Here is a 23,506-nt window from a genome sequence, read left to right as displayed (position 1 = left end):
CAAATAAAAGAGAATCCTTCCTAATATTTGTTAGCTATTTTTTAAAAGATAAGCTACAATTCTAAACACTTCTCCTCATAGCAATATGGTATCTTTACAAAATCTAGCTCCTAAATTAAAAAAAAACAAATAAATCTATCTTCCAAACATAAGCATTGATGTCTCAGACACATGGAGATTTAACATACAGTAGGAAAAGATCATTTAATACAAATATCTTGTTGGTTTGAACATGTGACCAGAAAAAAAATGCAATAAGACCAATAAAAAGAAGCATATTAACTCCCAATATAGAGGAGTGTGTTGCTAGAAGAGGATATGTTTTTCGAAAGAAGTCAAACAATTAATGGGAATGAATACATTCTTTGATTTAAAATAGAGATAGATTACTAACAAAATCGGTGGATAAAGTAAAAGACATCTAATGGAACCCACGAAAAGGGTGGAAGGTGCCTAGTACAAATACCCAATTTTCATTCCTTTCAAGTGCACAAGAGTAGAAGTCAAATCATGACTTCCACATATTTTAGTTCAACTATAAATTTCATAAAAATTTCAATAATAAATGTTATTCTTTTCAGCACTTACACACTCATAAAATTTTGCTAGCAAAGAACAAGAACAATAAAAGAAAAATTGGAAGTTACTGAAATAAAATCTCCCTGGCAGTCACCATTCCTCAACTCCTTCCTTCTCCTAGCCAATTTTTTCTAAGACTTAGCAACATCAACCATGTGCAAATTCTCCCTTGAACTTAGTACTTCAACCAACTCCTAATGTTTGTAGCCATCCATGCCCCTTAGTTCTCCTCTCTTCACTTATGTCATTTCCTCCTTTGTACTTAATTCAAGTACTGACATTAAAAGTCGTCTCCTCCACTCCATTTCCTATAACTATTTTCCCCCCAAATTCAAACCTCTATTCTCTCCTCAATCTCCTCCCTTAGTTATAAATCAATATCGTTTGGTAATCACGATCAATGCAAGAATCATTATAATTTTCATTATGTGTGTGTGTGTGTGTGTGTGTGTGTGTGTGTACACACACACACACACATAAAAGAAATGCCATTGTTATGTTTAGATTACTAACAAACAATCAGCAACAAGGAAAATTCATTTTTATTCGATCTAAAAATAGCATGTCATATTAAATCAAATCATCATAAAAATACTATGTGTGTGTGTGTGATTGCGAGACCATTTGATGCATCCCCTTCCGAGAGGCTAACCCTCTCTACCTTAACCACACTCTTGTCCTATCGATCCTGCATCCACTCAGACACTCAAAAACAAGATAGAATTAGTATCCCTCACAAACAATTAAATTGATATCGAGAACATCATAATATCAAAGTAATATCACACCCATCAATATCCATAGTGCATCATCACCATGAAACATAACTTATACATTATCATCTAGAAATTCATTAGTTCATCATAAAATAACATTATAATTCTAATCATGATTAACATAGATAGATATAACCAAAACTTCCAATGAATTAATCATCCATTTACTCACACTATTAATCACATGATAAAATAGTAGCTAATCATCATCTAAATCCAAGTTAAAACTAGATTTGACCAAGTCAAAAGAAACAAGGTTGCCTCATAATCACCACATAGGAAAAACAATGAAAGTCACAAGATGGGTCGTGACATCCCTCCCTTCTAGGAAAAAGCATTGTCTCAATGTCAGATAACAACAAAGTAAGCACACATACCCAAAAATTGAGATATAACTAAAATAAAGCACACTATACAAAAAGATAGGGAAAGGATTTTTGTAAATTCTCTGCATCCTCCCAAGTGGCACTATCTACACCAAATTGGTCCCATTGGACCTTGTACTAGAGAATGTCCCTATCTAATACCCTAATGGTACACTACTTAATAAGTTGGGTGGGTTGAACTACCATCACTCCTAGATCCTATACCAGTAATGCATGCCAGCCAAGGACATGAGATATCTCCATATGATATAACTTAAGGAAAGAAACATTGAAGACATTATGAATGCGGGCTAAAGTAGGCAACAAAGCAAGTCGATAAGCAACTGGGTTGATAACTTCTAGAACCTTGAATAGGCCAACAAATCTCAGAACAATTTTAGAGCTCTTGCCAAATGAGATTGAACTCTTATGCAATCTAACCCTCAAAAACACCTTATCCCCAATCTAGAATTGACAAAAAGTGTGTTTCTTGTTAGTGTAACTCTTCTGTCAATCTACTACCTCTTTCAACTGACTACAGATTAAGATCATCTACTATTCCATTTTCTTTAGCATCTCAAGATCCGCAATGACCCTATCCTCAACTCTATCCCAATTGATAGGAATATGATACTTCCATCAGGAAAGAGCCTCAAAAGGAGCCATACCCAAGGAAGAATGGTAGGAGTTGTTATAGACAAACTCCACCAATGGGAGATACTCCTCCCATTTGTATTGTTGATCCATGTAGTACACACGCAACAAATCTTCAAGCACCTAATTCACCCTCTCAGTCTACCCATTAGTTTCAGAGTGGCAAGTTGTGCTAAAGTTTAGGTGTATACCCAAAGCGGAGTTCAAGGTTGTCCAAAACCTTGAATTCATTCGGATATCCTTGTCAGAGATGATGGTTTCTAGAATACCATGCAGACAAAATATCTCTTGGACAAACTTTCTTGCCAAAATTGGAGATCTGTCCTTTAGACCGCCTGGAATGAAATGGGCAACTTTAGTTAATTTGTCGACTACGACCAAGATGACATCATGCTTGCATCAAGTCATGGGTAAACCCTAAACAAAGTCCATGTTAATAGCCTACCATTTATACTGTGGAATCTCATGTGGGTATAGGAGACCTCCCGGATGGACATGCCTAGCCTTAACACGCTGGCATTCCAAACACTAGGCAACATACTCTATCACATCCTGTTTGAGTCCCAGCCAAAAGTATAAAGGTCTCAAATTAGCCATCATCTTGTTTACCCCTGGGTGCCCTAAAAATGGAGTACAATGCATCTCCTCTAAAATAACTTTTCGCAACCCTTCACGATTGGGAACATAAATCTTGTTTTGGTACTTAAGCACACCACCATCATCAAAAGAATAGTTATCAAAATGAGAATTAGAGGCATCTATGTTCAAAACTGACTTCACCCATTCATAATGAGTATCTCCAGGAAGGTACTGAAGAATATACTCCCTCATATGAGTTTGAGATGAAGAGATTATGGTGATATGCCTTCTGTGACTAACTGTATCTGCTATCTTATTCTCTTTGCCTTTAATATACTCTATGCCAAAATCATATTCACTGAAGAATTCAAGCCATCGCCTCTGTCTAGCATTTACATTAGGTTGAGTAAAAACATATCTCAACCCCATATGGTCAATTTTAAGCTCAAATGGCTTGCCCAATAAGTAATGTCACCACATCTGCAAAGCATGTACTATCGCAGCCAATTCTAAATCATGATGAGCATAATTCACTTCAAGCAATTTAAGCTTCATAGACTCGTAGGCAACAACCTTACCGTCCTACATCAATACTCCTCCAAGCCCATCTCATGAAGCATCTTTCATGACAACAAAATGTCCATTTAGATCCAATATAATCAAGATATACCGAAAAAAGATTGTAAGGATGGGACACAATTCTCAACATGTTGATGGTCAATTTATTCTCTTGTTACCGTTAAATAGTTAAATACATAAGATCTTATATTTACACATGTCCCTGTACCTATTGCATCTTCAAGCTTTAATTGCGAGTAAAATAGGGCCATGGCCTGCTGTTCTATATACACTTAGGAATTTAACTAACTAAAATATACAGTGATACACTCTAGATTGTGCTTAGTCACAGTGCAACTTGAAAGATTCTTCATCTTCTTTGCCTCTTGTCTGCAACCAAACCATTTCCTTTTGTCATAGCGATTATATGTAGATATTGTCAACGCATGTACCCTTGGTGGAGAAGGATCTCATCAGAAATATAGTCACTGCTGCAAAAGCGTTGTGTAATTGCTCCAAAACCTTTGTCACAATTACACAACGCTTTTGCCGGCATGCCTGGAGGATCCCGATCCACTCTGAGAGCCCTCTGTCCTATCCGCCCCTCTATCTACAGCCGTTACGCGCATAGAAAACGTCCTTAAAATTGAGGCCGGATTGATTGAAATGTTCCCCCACCTTTCCGATTTTGATCTCTTCTCCGCAGAGTGGGGCGCGGGTGGGGCAAAAGAAGCGGACGGCTGATGCTTGCCCGCAAAGCTACTGTACAATAATCCAGGCGTGACACCGTCGGGCGTGACGATGCACCACTCGTTGCCCTGCCTATACTCCGTCTGCACCATTATCAACGAGTGTCCCGTCGATTCGCCGCCCGCAGTTCCCATCGTTGCCTCCTCGTTCGAAAAATGATCGTTGCCTGCACTCCTCACTCCGCTTCCGTTATCCGCAACGACACTGAACTGCTCTTGAGACAACGGCGGTTGGGTAACGCCAAAATCGGCGCTCGGGGCGTTGGAATGATCATCCGGCAGAAGGTTCGTTCTACAGAGGGGACACGTAGTGTTGGTGCAGAGCCACGTGTCAATGCACTTCGGATGAAATGCGTGGCTGCACTTTGGAAGCAACCGCAGCATCTCGTTGTCCTCGAAGTCGGTGAGGCAGACAGCGCACTCGGAGCCCTTGGCCTGCGATTTCAGCCCCTTCACCAGATTGTAGCTGAAAACAGGGAAGCTCTCGATGACCGACTGCTCCACTCCCTCAGCCGATCTTCCATCATCAAGGTCCGCTACTCTGAAAGCTCTGCTGTTGTCCGCCGAGCCCGGTAGCCGGCGGCGTGTGCAGAAGGTGTAAAACACCATTACGATGAAGCAGCCGAACAACACTAGGATGATTATCGCTGTGGTGGGATTGAACTTCATGTTATAACTGAAGGAGCCGTCGAAGTTCCCGTTCACGTTGCCAACGCTACTGTTATCTGCAAACCACACAACATTCGGCGAGGGAATGGAATTCAGATCGCGTCTGTAATCTGCAGAGAACATCACGCTAGAATCTCCCATCTTTTCCATAAACATTTTTCTTGTCGACATACTTAAATTTCTTACTTTAGAGAGAATAGATTGTATAAAACTGCACTTGGTCGCATCTCTGTGAAATACTTCCTATACTATTGGCCATGAGACTCTAGTGTAAACATTACATTATCTTCCATGTACATCCAATCTGCAAACCGTTGGATAATCACATTCTGCAATATATTTGCAGAAGAAGCATAAGGTAGGCAAATTGACCACGGATGGAGGAGTGTGTAGGATGACTTAATGTATCGTGGGCTTGAAGGCAAAAAAGAAAGAGAGATAGCCTTTGACTTGTGAGTTTCGTGTATATCTCATATACGATTTTCTCGGTAGCCCCGCCCCCGGTTTCTCCTCATCCAGACAGCCGTTTTCGCCTACCCAAGGGCGAAGACCGTAAGAAAAATGTTAAATTACTTGTACCAAACTATTCCCACAAAATATGTTGTTTAATTGTGCAAATAAACAACTTCCACTTGTTAACGAAACAAATACTTCCGAGGAAAAAGGACAAAATATTCCAACTGTCTTAAAAATGACGCTTAATAGATAAATAGATAAACAATTAATTTAATGAAATTTATCCTATACTCGTTATATTCGAAATGGAAATATCGGTATTATTTAGTATCTTTTGCATAAGCAAGTTTATACTTTCATATTTGTTATTAGTCCCTGCCGCTTATAGGCGGGGACTAATGTTTTCATTGCACTAAATTCTATTAGATATTACTTCAGGACTCGACATAATGTTAAAACAATCCCACTAAAATCCTCCTCCGCGCTGCATTTTCATTTATCATTATTTCCAGTTTGATTTTTCCTGTGTTCCTATTGGTTCCGGATGACTTTCCCGGTAGTCTTTTCATTATTTTGCAATAAAAATCGAATTGTTTTTCACTACACCTATTCTTTCTACATCGCACATCACGTGCCCTTTGCATGTTCCACTGACATTCTTGCACTTTTTCTTGTCGTGGCTGCTGCTGCGTTTCTCAAAATACCCTCTCCATGCTTCGCTGACATTCCAGTGCTTGTACTTTTCGTGGCTCACGCTTGCTCTCTCAAAGTATGTGTTCATAATGGGGTTTTCTTATTATCATCATCTTTACCATTTTACCATTCTCGACAATCCCTTCGTTTCTGGCTGTGCTTTTTGGAGTTCTGTTCGTGAGTTCCTTTTCTTTGTGTTTTTTTCCTTTGCTGCACATTTTCAAAGGTATTCTATTACAATTTTGTAGTTTCCATTCATTGATGCCGTAATTTTGCCTGACTTCATATATTAGGGCTTAGTTTTTTCTCTCTATTTCCTACATTGCTCTGTTGGAGAGGAGAGCGATGGCTCTTCGCTAGGGTTTTTACTAGCAGACCACAATCATGAAAATTAAGGTCCAGTTTTGGTGCTAGTTCTAAATAGGGTAATCAGAAGGGCTGCTGATGGATTCTACCTAGCTTGGACAATAAATTAGATCTTCGCTATAAATCTGGATTCGTAAACAGTAGATGGATACTCCTCATCTTCTCAGATTGAGTCTTCTATATTAATACTCTCTCCAGTTTGTTGCATTATGGATAAATAGATAATCAATATTGTACCAGTTCTTGTACCCGCACCTGACCCTAAACCCGAACCGGTAACTTGGTGACAATAATATGTTTCAGAAACATCATTATAGGGAAAGGAATTAGGATGAAAAAACTGCTGAAAATGTACACTATAAAGTAGCCTATATTTACTAAATGCTTATCAAGGAGGCAAAGGTTTGTTGAACTTCTAGAAATTACAGCATGTTTGTTCGAGTGGACTTCTTATGCTCTCTTCTCATTCTCAAATACTAAATCTCCAACTTTGGCCTTAGCAATTTGATATCAACTTTCTTTTGTATTTAAAGAAACTCCCAACTACGTTTCAATTCCTGTTTTATATATAATATTTCCCCCACACACGATTGCAGACTACCAGTTGAAGAAATGACCTGCCAACAATCCCATATTGTTGATATAACATTGTATGGAGCCCTTTTTGTTCTCTGCACATTATTTTTCCTTTTCAACGGTCATCTATTTGGACGTAAATACTGTTGTGGGCTAAACTATTAAAGCTATTACGTGTTATTGTTTAAATTTTACATAAAAGTCCTACACAAATACATTTTAAAATGATGCCGAGAATCTATAATTAGGTTGGCTGTGTGAATTACTCAACGTGAGATTTATGCGTAACTATTGTTAACTGATTTTTTAAAGCTCACGGTATTGAGATTTGGTCAACTCATACCAAACACAAGTAATGTTGTTGCAAGAGCCAGATTGCTATCATTTAGGAATCATTAAATATTGTTTAAGAATTCAATACTTTTATTTTATAGAAAGAAGTTTATCATAGTCTAAACTATGCTGTTACTAATACACAGAGGTAGTAATCAGTCAACTGACAACGCATGTATAGTTAAATATGTCAACGTATCCACAATCTTTTCATTTATTTCTGTATGATAAGTTCACAATGTTCTCATTTATTCCTCTATGCTAAGTTAACAATGCTGATGCAAGATATGGTAGGATAGATAAATAAATAATTAAAATAAAAACTAGATACACAATCGTGTCTTGCCTCAATCAAGAACAAGTCCATAAATTATGATGTCCCTATTCTATGGTTTCAACGTGCCCCCTCCGGAATCGGTTAAAACATTATAACAATGCCTTTAAAATCACCTCAGTAGCTGCATTTCCATTTTCTTTTCTTTTCCCCCTGATTTTCCCTTCATTTCTATTGGCTTGGGATGACTTTCCCGGTAGTCTTTTCCATTTTCTTGCCTAGAAAATGAACATGTAAATAGAATACATACCAGCTGTTACTCTACTTGTTAATGCCGCCGTGTGTGTAACATGTCTCTTGCATGTGACCCTGACATTTCTGCACCTCCTTTTCCCGTGGCTTTTCCATGTTTTCTCGGAATATGTGTTGAGGTTGTATGAGGTTTGTGTATTATGGCTTTATCACTACAGAAAATTCCTTCAACTCCAGCCGCATCAACTTATCTGACTTAACACTATTTCAAGTATATTACATTATGGTTTGCATCTCAATTCTGTCTTCAATTCAGAGGTATGCTACTTGATCTTCATTCATTATTATACATAATGTTTAGAGTTCCTCAGATTATTTTAGCATTTCTGAATTGTGATGGATTTGACACTCCTCTATCTTGCAGAAAATGCCCTCTTGTGTCTGATTTACTTGTTCTTCTGAAGGAAAATCTTGAACTCATATAAATTGCATGTTTTCCACATTCTCCTATATCGTTAACCTAGTTGGTGATGACCTTGTGCACAATGTTTCTCTTCTCTATTTTTCCCTGTAGTCTTTTTCATTGTGCAACCATGAAAATCAAATTGGAGTAGGCTTAGTTCCATCTGTTCTTTACACTGCTCAAAGCACGTGCCCTTTGCATGTTTAGCTGAAAATCATGCTCTACTAGAACACTTATTTATTCTCATGATGAATAATAAAGCATGATCTATAAAACTTGTACAAATCTAATACAGAATCAATATAAAAATAATCTTCAATTAGCTCATGAATTGTAAAAGATTAATAGAAAAGAAACCTTTATATATTACCAAAGCAATCTCCAGTCCTGAACCTAACACTGGAGAACTTTTGGTAGGAGATAAACCCCCATCCTTGGCTTCCTCCCACCATGTAAGTAGGCCCTTCCACTGATCTCCATTGAAATTCCATCAACACGATAAACAGGAGCAAAATAAATGCACTGTCTCTTCCATGGCCGCCCATTCTTAGCTATGAACAAGAATCAGATTATACTCCAAATTAATGCTAAGATTTCTTGAAGCCTTCTTCTTAAGATTCAAAAGAGCCATGGGAATACATAGGGAAGATGAGGTCTAAAACTGTATGAAATAGTTTAATCTACATATTTCGTTGAGATTGGGAACATTTCTGGACTCTATGATTTTGATGAAATTTAGTAGTCTTAATAATTCATGGAGTTGTGTGCATGAATTTGTGTTTTCTTTGTGGGATCTTTCCTGTGCAATTAAAATCTTATTCATCTCAAGATTGAGGAAACCAAAGTTGGTAATGTGACTTTTCAGTTGTTAAGAGGAAGATTGTGGATTAAAATATTTTCAAAGTCCAAGAATTGCAATTTTCATTGGTGCAGTGATTGAATAGGTCAATTTTTTGCTTCTTAATTTGATACTGTGTTGTATGCGCAGTGAAACCAGTCTATGGATTGATTTTTTAAAAGATTTTGCAAAATTTTTAAACTATTATTTTCTAGGTACAACTGCAGATCATGTTTAGTGCTATATCTATGTTGGTGATGGATATACTAGACATGGCCATGTATTTGCTTTAGACTCAATAGAAAGAACTGTTTAAACAAAAGAAATTGCTCATGGCTTGTTCAACTGAAAGCAACTGTTGATAATATTGTTGTTGTAGCTATTGCCATTCCTTATTATCCATAGAAAATGTTTTAGCTTATTTTTAGTGCTCAACATATAGCCATGCATATTTTGAAATCGATTTTAAGAAAAATGGAATTTACTTCGAGCATTCTATAAACCACAAAAATATTGTCAGTATCTATACTCTCTTTTCTTGTTCTGCATTCTTCACTTTATGGTTTCACCATTATGCTCTCTATTATTATATTAAAATTATGAGAAGCACCTTTTACTCATTTCTTACATGCAATATTCTATTTCAAGTAAGACACTCAATGGTTTCCCATTTGAATCTTTTTCAATTTACTAAGCATTGGTGGCCTCGCTGCACATATCAGAGAAATTAAGGTATTAAAATTTACTCAACCTTATTACTGAATCCGTGGGAAAAGGACTATGTTTTTGCCTTATGTATACTGACTTAGATAAAAGTACCATGTTTGGGTACATACTATATAAAATGCAGCGACCCAAATAATATGCTTTCAATATAATTGAAAGCTTAAATGCCCTGTATTTGGAAGCTTTTTGTCAAAACTTGAAACCAATGACAATAAACAATATCTATGCTTACATTTTCAAATACTAACTGCTCTCTTTACAACTCATTCTCTATGAATGCTTTCAATACTCTCAGTAACATATGAGTTATGTCTAGTCCTAAGTGCATGTGTAATCAGCACAGTTCCTTCTTTTGAGTTATCAGTTTCATCTATGTTTTAGCATCTATAATTAAATTTCAATCATACACCTTTTACATACAGTCAGTTTTATGTACTGTTCCATTCTAACTTTGTAGAATTATTGTCTCTCTTCAATAGCTCAAAATCATTGTCATCAAATTAAAACTTGCAAAACTGTTATATACTTCGTTTATAATTTTAGTTTCACTGGGTATTGGCTTTGATTCAAAATGCATTGTGTAGTCCATGTAAAAATTAGTTTTTCTTCTTTATACTATAACTTCACTTGGATAGATGCACATTCCAGCCCTCCACTTCACTAGTACAGCTGCACATTCTAGCCTTGCTTATATCTAAGGCAAGCTCATCCAACCTAGCCCAACTAGCAGCCACCTCTCACATGTGCATTTAACCAACCCACCTACCATCCATCTCACAGTCCAACTAGCAGCCACCGCTCACATGTGCATTAAAATACTGTCTTGCATCAGCCAATCCAACCCAACTACCAGCTGTCTTGCATTGGCTCATCCAACCCAACTTCCAGCCACCTTGCAGGGACTAGTGCTGCACATAGCCCTTGTTATTTAATGAAATTTATCTTACCTCTTCTTTTCATACTAGTTACTTCAGTCTTCTTTAAGTAGTAAAAGTGTTCTTATATACATTTTTATTTAACATCACAGAAGCAATAATTATTTAAAAATTGAAAATAGATTGATAAAAAAAGAGGGCCTTAAATTAAGCAACCACTTCATACTAAAAATCAGATGTTACCTCTCTTCTTTTTCTTTTTTCCTTTTTGTCTAAAAGGCATTGTGCATTTATTATTATAAATAAAACTAGTGTTCCATTCATAAATAATCATATATGCATTGATAGGAGATAGGGTATTGGAATATATATAGAAGACAAAAAAATTGGCGTATATTTGTAATTTTGATATATTTGAATATTCATTTTTTAAAAATTTCCAATACTTTAAAAATAATTTTGCGTATTCTTCTTTTAATTTTTTTTAATAATTTGTTAATATACAAAAAAATATTAGTAGATGACCAACAAGAAACTAGTTACAAAAATTTGACTTTAACTCACGAACAATCAATATTGTGCTCTCATATAGGTATATCCTCTTCATATTCATGCTACTTTGTACTTTGTACTTTGTCCCTCTATTATATAACACTCTTGAAAATTACTAAGGAAATTTTTTGAAACACTTGTTTGACTCCAAGTTGATTTGAGAGTTGAATAAGAATTCAGCTTAGTGAGTAATTATTAAAAAAAACAAAAGTCTGATGTAATTGTTTCTTGCCTCTATAAAACTTCTACACTGAATTTTAACTCGTTGGATCCCAAGGATTGAATGTGGCCAGAAGTGAAAATCAAAGAAGAGTTAAATGAAACGAAATTGCATTACAAGGATACAATAGATGTAACGTTAATGGGTGTCCATTGTTTGTTTGTTAGGAAGTATGTTGGCATAACATATACTGACTTATTTTAGAATATTTGGAACTACCGTATCTATAGATCATTAAAAAAAAAAATTAAAATGTTATACTAAGAAAAACTAATTTTAAGTTGGTTATTAAAGGATAAGTAGAATTATTAATAGTCATGGGGCCACCCACTCCACAAAATGCTCCTTAAAATGTTGAGCAATAGATGTTAATTAAAATAGACTAAGTACCTACATGGAGACCCACCCTTAATTTTCTTGTATATTTTGAATGAAAATATTGACCTATTTTAGAATATTTGGAACTACCGTATCTATAGATCATTAAAAAAAAAATTTAAAATGTTATACTAAGGAAAACTAATTTTAAGTTGGTTATTAAAGGATAAGTAGAATTATTAATAGTCATGGGTCACCCACTCCACAAAATGCTCCTTAAAATGTTGAGCAATAGATGTTAATTAAAATAGACTAAGTACCTACATGGAGACCCACCCTTAATTTTCTTGTATATTTTGAATGAAAATATTAGTATTGTTCAATATTCTATAAATAAATAAATAAAACATTAAACATTAAAAATAAAAATAAAAATCATGAATAAATGTTAATTTCTACCCCTGTTTTATATCTTTATGTAATAATGTAAAAAAAAAAAGTATTGTATTTATTATTTGTATATTAGAGTATCATTATCTATTATATTTACACCAAGTAAATGGATAAAATGTGAATTCATTTGCACAAGCTGCATTAAAGAAACAAGAAATAAATAGTGTCATAAAACAATTAGTTATAAGTACCTTGATGCATATGTTTAAATGCAACATTTTTATAGGTAATTGTATACAACTAAATAAGGTCTAACTAATATAGTTGTATTATTGATAAATAAAAAATTTGAAGAATGGAATTAATCTCTTAATACATTTGATCCATGCTAAAATTTTCACTAAATTTTAATTTACCATTTAGGAGCTGGAGGGTTTCAAACAAAAAAGGTATAAAATTAGAGAGCTTTAGATTATATCTTTGTTTTAGATCTATTTTTCCAACTTCATAGTATCTCTTTTACTTTTTTTTCATGGGTGCCTTGTTATGTATAGCATCTCTTCATCTTTGGTATTATTTTGACACTTTCATGACAAGGATTTTGACTATTTCTTCACGATTTTTTAACATGCTCTTTTCAAATCATTATTGCATGGTATCTTGATGCTTTCACTATCATGTTGATCTTTGATACTTTGTAAATATAAATTATGTTCCTTATATTTCTATCTTATTGGACGTTAACCATGACTTTCACAATTTTATCATCGTGTTCTTATTGTAATAGCATCATCTTTCAAATATTGGTATGCTTGGTGTTGACTTCTATCAAACTTTTCTTCATTATGCACTATTACTCCTTGTAACTATTCATCAACATGTACTCTCTTGGTATGACATCAACAGTCATTGGGATACTATTTCTTACCAAAATATCAATACTAATTTACATAAAATTGATAGTATAAAAATTCACTTGGTATTTCTTCCCAAAATATCAATACTAATTTACAAAAAATACCAATACTATTTCTTACCAAAATATCAATACTAATTTACATAAAATTGATAGTATAAAAATTCACTTGGTATTTCTTCCCAAAATATCAATACTAATTTACAAAAAATACCAGTAACCTCCAATTCAAAGTTGGATCCAAGCTTGCATTTAAGGGGAACCTCCTAATGTTGGGAGCAACTTGAGTCACCACATACATCTTGTGTTCCACTTTATGAGAAAAAGAAGGCTCAATTTTTAATTGAAGTTAATTTTGATATGAGGATTCTAAAAATGTGTGTGAAATTTAGGTGTAATCAAGAATAATATGCATGGAAGAAATGAATACTTAAATAAGGACTATCTAAGGACCATAATTGTAACTACTTACAATTAAGGATGCTACAAGGGGATTGGTGTCTCCATTAGGTTGGTTCCCACAAACAAAATTTCTTATTACTATCTCATGTAAGATTTGATCTATTATTTTTGTGAGGTATTTCTTCCAAAAATATCAATACTAATTTACAAAAAATACCAATAGTAACCTCCAATTCAAAGTTGGATCCAAGCTTGCATTTAAGGGGAACCTCCTAATGTTGGGAGCAACTTGAGTCACCACATACATCTTGTGTTCCACTTTATGAGAAAAAGAAGGCTCAATTTTTAATTGAAGTTAATTTTGATATGAGGATTCTAAAAATGTGTGTGAAATTTAGGTGTAATCAAGAATAATATGCGTGGAAGAAATGAATACTTAAATAAGGACTATCTAAGGACCATAATTGTAACTACTTACAATTAAGGATGCTACAAGGGGATTGGTGTCTCCATTAGGTTGGTTCCCACAAACAAAATTTCTTATTACTATCTCATGTAAGATTTGATCTATTATTTTTGTGAGACTAGATTTTGTTAGTAGATACAAACAAATATTCTTTGCATGGTTTTTACCATCATTTATTCACATTTTCTTGGTGTTCTTAATGTGGATTTGTGTTTCAAGTGTTCTATCACTAAGGAGGAGAATTTTAAGTGCTTCTTTGACATTTTAATGTTTATGCTTAAAGAAGTTATTAATATGGATGCTCAATCAAGTTAAAATTGGGAGAATTGTAAGTGCTTCTTTGACATTTTAATGTTTATGCTTGAAGAAGTTATTAATATGGATGCTCAATCAAGTTAAAATTGGGATATACTGATTCATCACCCCCATAGTTTCCCCTCATCCTCATGCCCCCTCTTCCTCCTCTAAGCATATAGCATGCCCTTTATATTCTAGTATATTTTTTTGGCTCCTTTCACCAGATAATATGGATGCTCAATCAAGTTAAAATTGGGATATACTGATTCATCACCCCCATAGTTTCCCCTCATCCTCATGCCCCCTCTTCCTCCTCTAAGCATATAGCATGCCCTTTATATTCTAGTATATTTTTTTGGCTCCTTTCACAAGATAATTTTTAAGGTTTGATTAAGGTTTGATTGTAGCTCTACTCTACTCCTTTTCAATCTAGGTTTCAGATTTCTTATAGTTGGCCCTTGAAGAGGCTGGTAGATGCCATATTATATCATGAATTATTTATCAACTTGTTTTATTTAACCCAAAATAAATTAGACATATACTTTAGAACCAATTTATTGGGTATATTCATAAGCAAGAGCTCAAAGAAAATATTTGATGTACAATAAAAAATTGTGAAACAATACACTTTCCCATTTGTTTTTCCTATAAATCTTATGTTTCTAAATGGTGGGTTAGAAATGTACAAATTAGGGTGATGATAGAGATAATAGGAAATCCATTGGTAATTAAATTTTTTAACTCAAATCAAGTGTCATTGTCATGCACATAGTAGAAAAAAAAATAGAATAGAAAGCATCAAAGAAATTAGTCTAGATTAAATTAAGTATCTGGTATTTGTGTTACTCAATATTTTATCACTATTTTATTTTGTTTTAAGTATCTGGTGCAGGATCATCTCAAGTTTAAATAGTGGATATTTAAAGCAATGGGGATTAAACTATGGTAAATAGAATGTAATGAAGCCACAAAAGTTATGTGAGCCAATCTTGTAAGGAGAAAGAAATAATGTAAGCTAAGGTTCACACAAAATTGTAACCTAGGACCAATTTGAGACACATGACAATGTAAGGTCAAGAGGGTTCAAATATATAATGCAAATCTTAGACCATGTTAGAAGGGTCATTTTATGATGTATGAGGTGATTTAATGTGTTATTATTCCTAGGATTTTAAGGGAGAAATATGTAAAAGTTATCGAATCGCACAAATGTTGTCAATGACAACATTGAAAATATTTTGGTAAATTATGCAATTAGTTTCCAACCATCATGTGTGATGACATCCTTGTCAGATTCTTGGACATAGGAGCATAATTTTTTTGATGGTATGCCCAATTTTTGTGATGGTGATATTGTCAAATTTCTAGCCTAATCATAGTTGGAAATTAATTTGTCTCCACTTTATTCAGTGTGGTTTCCCCCTAGATTTTACTAAGGGGGTTTGGGGGTAGCACCTCCAAGCTCTAGGGGTCAAGGGGCAATGTCCCTTGCATATTCCTAGGGCAACGCCCTAGGCAAGGTCAATAGTAAGTGCCCCTTGCAGGGTCCTAGGGTCAACAACCAAAAATGAATTTAATATTGTAAAAGACATTGAGAATTATTATTTTTTCTATTGGTTGGCTTATTCTAGCCTTAATTTTGTAAGAGGAAAAACTCTTGTATAAAAAGGCTTAGGGTTAGGAATTTTATGATGTATGATGAGATTGTAGCTTCTTATAGTGGTATTGAGCTATTAGGGGGTGAGTGCACCAAGATAGTGTACAAAAAGGGGTGTAAGTGGACACCTTTTTTCTAAAATCAGGTAAACTTGAACTTGGATGAGACATTTGAGGGTCATCCACTAAAAATGACAAGATGTGGAAAACATATAAATTGTAGTACTCTAAATTTACTTTCTAAACCACTAGAGTTTTTAAAAAATGGATAAGATTATGTGGGTCAAACCCTGCACATAGGAAAAACAAATCTTGTTTTTTTTAGAAAGCATAACATAGTTGTTTTTGTGTGCAGCACAAAAGACCAAGTTATATTTAGTATCTTGCATATCCCTTTGGTAGGATGATAGTAAAGAGTCATATATAGAAGTTGTGTATTTTTTTGTAATTTTATGATGAGTATTTTTTAAATTATGAATTATTTAAATGACTACATCCTGAAATTTTTGTTCTTGTTCGTGTGCTGAGCATAACTTGCATCAAAATAATCAAAAATGATTTTTTTTTTTAAAAGTGTATAGACTCAAGTATAGAACAATAATATATCATTTATTTTGAATTTGGTTAAGTATATAAAAAGTTACTAAAAAATGGTTGACATATGTTTGTGAGGAATGTCAAGGCATTGCTAAAAGTAATTAAAGTTTACAATGTTAATATTGTCTAAAAAATAAAAATTTATATGGTTAGAAAGCTAAGAAGACATGTAAGATTTTTGGTGGTGATTTTAGAGATACCCACTTCACCATTAGAAAACCTGATGAAGGATAAGACGAGAATTCATCTTAGAAGATGAAAAAATGTCTAAAAGAAAAAAATGGAGTGAAAAAAATTCCCAAGCCTTTGGGTCATTTTCCTAGGCTATCACCAAGCCATAACTCGATTGGGTTTTTGGGATTCAAATTACCCGATCAGGTTATGAAAATAAAAAAGCTCTTAGAACTTGATCAGGTTTTATAAAACCTAATTGGGTTTTGTATTACTACTTCACAAGGCTATATTGAGAGAGAGAGAGAGAGAGAGAGAGAGAGAGAGAGAGAGAGAGAGAGAGAGAGAGTTATGTATTCTTATAAAAAAGTGTCTATCATATCCCCCAATCCTTGTCTCCATCCTAGCCTCTCTCTACGTCACTCCCTCTCTCTCATTTTTGCTCTTTATCCTATCCACATCTCTCTTTCTCCTATCCCCTTATCTCTATCACTCTTTATATCATATCCCATCATCTCTCTCTCTCTCTCTCTCTCTCTCTCTCTCTCTCTCTCTCTCTCCCTCCCTCCTATCTCCTTCTCTCTCTCACTCTTTTTATCCTTTCCCCAAATCTCTCTCTCTCTCTCTCTCTCTCTCTCTCTCTCTCTCTCTCTCTCTCTCACACACACACACACACACACACACACACACACACATTCATATCCTCCCTCTCTCTCTCGTCCCCTTCTCTCTCTCACTCTTTCTATCATATCCTCTAATTCTTCTATCCATCCCATCCTCTCTCTCTCTCTCATCCTCTCTTTATCTTATTCCCTCTCTCTCTGTCCATCCCATCCTCTCTCTCTCTCTCTCTCTCTCTCTCTCTCTCTCTCTCTCTCTTTGTCTTATCCCCCTCTATTTGTCCTATCCCCCCCTCTCTTTCTACTATCCCCTTCTCTCCCTCTCTCTCACTCTTTGTATGTAATGCCCCGCCAAGGGATCCAAAAGAATTAACCTAAAGTTTTACTAAGTTTGCTATATATTTTTTTTAAACAAGAAAGAATAACATACACATCAAACATAAAGTAGCGGAAGCAATAACATACAATCATCTATAAGCATACATAATAGGTTACACTCCTTAAGGATCCCAAGATGTTGAATCACATTTAAATATAATTAATACTAGTCTAATAAATACCACATCCATATGAAAGGATACTTGAAAGTCCAATGTCCATTTAAATAATACACATTTGTTCTGAATGGCACTCGGCAATAAAATTTGGAATGCTCAATCATCCATCATACATGTCATAGGGTATGAAAGGCTAAAAGAATATAAATTTATAAAAATAGAATTACATTATCCTCCTTGGATCCATGATACAAAGTACGATACAATAAATGAAACCATCCATCATAAAAGATATAAACATCCATCATAAGATATAACCACCATCATAATGATACAAAGATAGAATGAAAGGAAATGCAAACAAGGTAACTCTAGCCATGGTAGCAATAGACAGATCTCAATGGTAAGAGTAAAAAGCACTACCACCCGACTGCGTGGTAACCCAAAATGGCTCACTCCCACCATGCTAAGGAGATAGTCTCAAGTCCCAAATACGATACCAATACAAATATCAAAATTACTCTCTAAGTCCAGGAAGTCCTAAAAGTAATCTAACTCAAAGGTTCAAAGATAAATCAACATCTAAACCCAAAGGCACACATAGACATGTAGGAAACCTACTATGTAAGCGAGCAAGTGTCATCGCACGAATCAACACTAGAGTTACCCCAACAATCTTTCAGGACCCCAGCCCCCTAGTGACCCTATGCAACATTAGTATCCTCTCATACTGACAAGGCATACTAACGATGCAAGGTTACAACCAAGCATTCTCTCTACTCCCATCCTAGTATGTACTAGCACTTGAGGCATGGGCGAGAACATGCAAAGACTCTTATTAGGTTCATTTTACTCTCATTTAGTGTAGTGTTTTCACTTATTAAACAACTTACAATGGGTTACCCTAGTAGCCACTTAGGGCCTCGGCCTCCATTGCAAGCCACTTCTCGACATTACATATAGATAACCTACCCTAGCCTCATAAAATCAAAAATCAAAGAATCATATAAAATCACCTTAGTCCTACACAAGTGACTAGAAAGCATCAAAAGATAATTCACAATAACACATCAATTCTCTATAAGCAACTGGAAAGCATCCCAAAAATACTGATCGAAGACTCAAAAATAGTTAATTCAAGTAGGTCATACATTCACCTTAGTGTCACACAAGAACATTGGAAAACAATAATAATCAATAGATCAAGACACATCATAGAGCATACCAGACACATTACCATGGTTGGGTTTAAAGAATTGAGATCAAAACATCATCATGACATCACAAACACAGAACTCTCAAGCCTTTGGTAACATCCTAAGATTGGTCAAAGTTAGGTCAACCCCAAACCCCAAAGCATAAACAACATACAAACAACAATGTAGTTTTCATGGTTTGGTTTGATTTTGAAAACATATTGTGGAGTTAAATGTAAGGTTTTAGTTTCCAATTCAATATATGTTCCAAGTAAATAAGTTTCATAGTTCACCCTTACAATTAACCCATTCACATTTTAGAATGATTTTCTCAAATCACAATAAAAATCATTTTCGTATCTAGGAACAAAACCCAAGTTCACCCATTAATCATTCACAACCTACAATTCTAATTTATTTTAATAATAATTTAATTAAAACTTTTAATTAAATATCATTAACTTTTTTAATAACTTATTTTTTTAAGATTATTAATAAAATGGCTATTATTTTATTAATAAAATTATAATAACATCAATAACAATTTAATTAATTGTTTATAACTATACTTTAATAATAATCCTTTTTAAATTATTTATCAAATATTAATAAATAAATAAATACGTTCATTAATAAATATATTAATGAAACCTTATTAAATTAAATCATTTAATTAAATCATACTTAAACTAAATTAATTTAAAATTTTAATAAATTAAACATAAGACAATTTTAAAATTTTAAATAAATAAATTAAGAAAAACTATATTAAAATTTTATTAAATAAAAAATTTAATAAAAATTAAAAATAAATAATAAAAAAGGACCCTGCATTTAGGGCATGCACGGCTAGCCATAAAGTCTGGCTGCTGCTGTAGCAGTAGTGTACTGTTGTAAAGGTAGTACCTGCTACTATGACAGTAGTCGTAGCTACCGTGCAACCTCAATATGTGTGCCGCGGGGGTAAAGGTAAGAAGAGGGGTGGGGGTTGGTGGCCCCCACCCACCCAATCATGTTTTTTTAATTTATATTTTCATCTAATTTATTTAATTTTATAAAACTATTTCAAAGCAATTCGCGCCCCCCCTAAAAATTTATTTTTGTTTTTTTTTTTAATAAATGATTGCAATTTTAGTCTGATAGGAGAAATACAAACAACCATTCGAATTTTGATTTAAAAATTCCATATTATTTCAAAACCCTTTCTTATTTATTCTTCACTTTTTAAGATTTACTAAACGAGGGTTCTAACGATGTTTGAACTCTACGCATACAAAAGAAATTCGATTCGAGGAGTCAAAAGATATAGAACAAGGGATAGAAAGATTCATACACATGAAACTTGGAAAATAGATTCCACAAACACAACTAGACAGGAATACCAAATTACATAATTCATTCAGCAATCAAAACACAAGACCCTACCTAAGCCTGATGCTAATACGCAACCCTCTAGAAGATTTGTGAGAGAAATTTTTTTCTCTTCCAAAATTCATGGTTCCTTCCCAAAACTTCAGTCCCTTCAAAAAAAATGAACCCTCAATTTGTGATAAGGAGTTCTCTCCTAAAATTGGGGCACTAATTGTGCATTCACTCGAGAGGACTCCTTGCTCACCAAACTTTAACTCTTATTATCTTTTCTTTATCTTTTCCATGCACATTTAATGAATTATAAAATAACTTTATTTAATTTTCACTTGACTTCTCTTTTCAATTAATTTATTAAATTTTAATCTCATGCATGCATTATGCAATTTTGAAACTTTAAAAAAAATTAATATCTTTTTCACTTCTTAATTTATTTTTTAACATTAAATGATAAAATATTTATTAACTTAAATAATAATAGTATTTATAATTTATTCAAAAATGAACTCTAAATATATTATTATTAAATTAAATAAATATTATCACATTCTAAAATTATTCTTATAACTTTTATTTTCAAATTCAATTCTCTTTATTTAATTAATCTCCCAATTAATTAAATATTGAAAATTTACCATAATAATTTTCCATTAAATTAAATTATTAATTTAATAATTTAATTTGACTTAATTAATAGAAAAGTCACCAAAGACTCATAAAATAAAATATGAAAACCCATCATAGATAAACACATACAAGATCAAACTAAAGGGTTATAATCACGAATTAATGTCATTCGACGCATTCAAAGAGTAAACAACTTAGATACTTGTCCTAATTTTCTAAGACGAATGGCTTAAAGGTCTAGGATTTGGACTTAAGAATTTGTCTCCCCTCTCTTACCATTGAGATAATGCAATAGGGTACGCTCATCCTGGCAATTCAGGGAAGTCGATACTCGGTACCTGCAATCTACATAAAATCCATGCATGTACAAACACATATATACTAAGCTAAATAGGCAATGGAAGAAAGTGGTGCATCATGTAGATCCTGACTAGCAGGTGACTATGACTCCCTTCCTTAACCACATCAGAAATGCCATACATAAAGAAAACATACACACACCATACACATGCAGTATGGGGTAAGTATCCATAAGAAATTACATGATAATCCATCTAACTAATCATCATCAATAACTGAAATCACTAAATAATCATCATGCATACATGAAGTATAGATTACCAAGTAATCTCATCATATAATCAACTAAATGTGAAACAATGTCTGATAATCTAAAAACAATACTACTAATAATCAAGCATAAAACTAGCCTAACAGAGTTCAGCAATGATAACAGAAATGTAAACTAGGGGCAGGCGCTACATCCACCCCCCCAGACTTAGGCTTACTCTTGGAAGCCTACAAACAAGTAGGGATATAAATCCCATAATCCAAATGCATTCTCCCATGTAGTTGATGAATCATCAATAGGGTCCCATTGGACCCTTATCTACTCTATGTTGCTTCCATTCCTCTAGTAGGAATCACTCATGAAAGTCCCCCCTCTATTTGTCCTATCCCCCCCCTCTCTTTCTGCTATCCTCTTCTCTCCCCCTCTCTCTCATTCTCTCCATCTCTCTCACTCTTTGTATCATATCCCCTAATTTCTCTCTCTCTCATATCCCCTTTGTCTCTCTCGCCATCTCATCCTCTCTCTCTCTCTCTCTCTCGTATCCCCTAATCTTTCTCACTCTCACACATATCCTCTCTCTCTCTTTTTCCTATCCTCTTTTCTCTCACTCATTCTCTCCACCTCTCTCGCACTCTTTCTATATCATATCCCTAATCTCCCTCTCCCTCTCTCTACCCCCCCCCCCCCCCTCTCTCATACTCATTCTCACAACCTCTCTCTTTCTATCATATCCCCTAATCTCTCTCTCTCTCTCTCTCTCTCTCTCTCTCTCTCTCTCTCATCCCATTCTCTCTCTCTCTTTCTATCATATTCAAGCTAATTATTTTATCCATCCCATCCTCTCTTTCTCTCTTGTTCTCTTTTTTCCTATCCTCTCTCTCTCTCTCTCTCTCTCTCTCTCTCTCTCTCTCTCTCTCTCTCTCTCTCTCTTTCCTATCCCCTTCTCTCCCTCTCTTTGATTCTCTACATCTCTCTCTCACTCTTTGTATCATATCCCCTAATCTCTCTCTCTCTCTTACATATCCCCTCTCTCTCTTTCACCCATCCTCGTCTCTCTCACTCATTCTCTCCACCTCTCTCACACTCTTTCTATATCATATTCCTAATCTCTCTCTTCTCTCACTATTTCTATCATATCACCTAATCTCTCTCTATCTTTCTACTATCCCCTTCTCTCTCACTCATTCTCTCTAACTCTCCCTCTCTTTCTCTTTCTATAATCTCTCTCTCTCTCTCTCTCTCTCTCTCTCTCTCTCTCTGTATCCCATAATCTCCCTCTCTCCTATCCCATAATCTCTCTATCTCTCTCTCCCTCTTCATATCCCATAATCTCTCTCTCTCTCTCTCTCTCTCTTCGTATCCCATAATCTCTCTATATATCTCTCTCTCCTATCCCATAATCTCTCTATCTCTCTCTCTCCATCCCTCCTATCCCATAATATCTCTCTCTCTCTCTCTCTCTCTCTCTCTCTCTCTCTCTCTCTCTCTCTCTCTCTCTCTCTCTCTCTCTCCCATAATCTCTCTCATATCCTAGGTATCCTCTTTCTCCTATCCTCTTCTCTCTCTCACCCCCATTCACTCTCCATCTCTCTTATTCACTCTCCCTCTTTGTATCCCCTTTTATCTCTTTATCATATCGCCCCCCCCCCCCCCTCTCTCTCTCTCTCTCTCTCTCTCTCCCCTTCAATCTACCTTTGTGTAGTAGTAAACCAAAACTTGATTGGGTTTTGTGAGACTCGATCAGGTTATTTATCCACATGGACAATGCAATTAGAACTCAATAACCTAATTGGGTTATACAAAACCCAATCGAGTTATTGAAAAATATAAATAAAATAACATGTCAATTGTTATTATG

At 34.6% G+C, this 23,506-nt stretch overlaps 1 protein-coding gene across 1 annotated transcript; it reads right to left on the bottom strand.

Annotated features, from left to right (window-relative positions):
• Positions 1 to 4,044: 4,044 nt before the first annotated feature.
• LOC149542133 (RING-H2 finger protein ATL13-like) lies at positions 4,045 to 5,256 on the bottom strand. Its single transcript, XM_089795694.1, has one exon. It carries the CDS (start codon positions 5,098 to 5,100, stop codon positions 4,045 to 4,047), a length of 1,056 nt encoding a protein of 351 aa, XP_089651820.1. The 5' UTR covers positions 5,101 to 5,256.
• Positions 5,257 to 23,506: the final 18,250 nt, after the last annotated feature.

This window comes from Cupressus sempervirens, chromosome 8, assembly GCF_028749045.1.
Source record: "Cupressus sempervirens isolate cs-2001-9-10 chromosome 8, ASM2874904v1, whole genome shotgun sequence".
NCBI lineage: Eukaryota > Viridiplantae > Streptophyta > Pinopsida > Cupressales > Cupressaceae > Cupressus > Cupressus sempervirens.
The sequence above is the reverse complement of the archived record's forward strand: the minus strand, read 5'-3'. Positions and strand labels throughout refer to the sequence as shown.

Coding starts and splice junctions, on each gene's coding strand:
- LOC149542133 (XM_089795694.1), bottom strand. CDS start 5,100: ATGTCGACAAGAAAAATGTTTATGGAAAAGATGGGAGATTCTAGCGTG.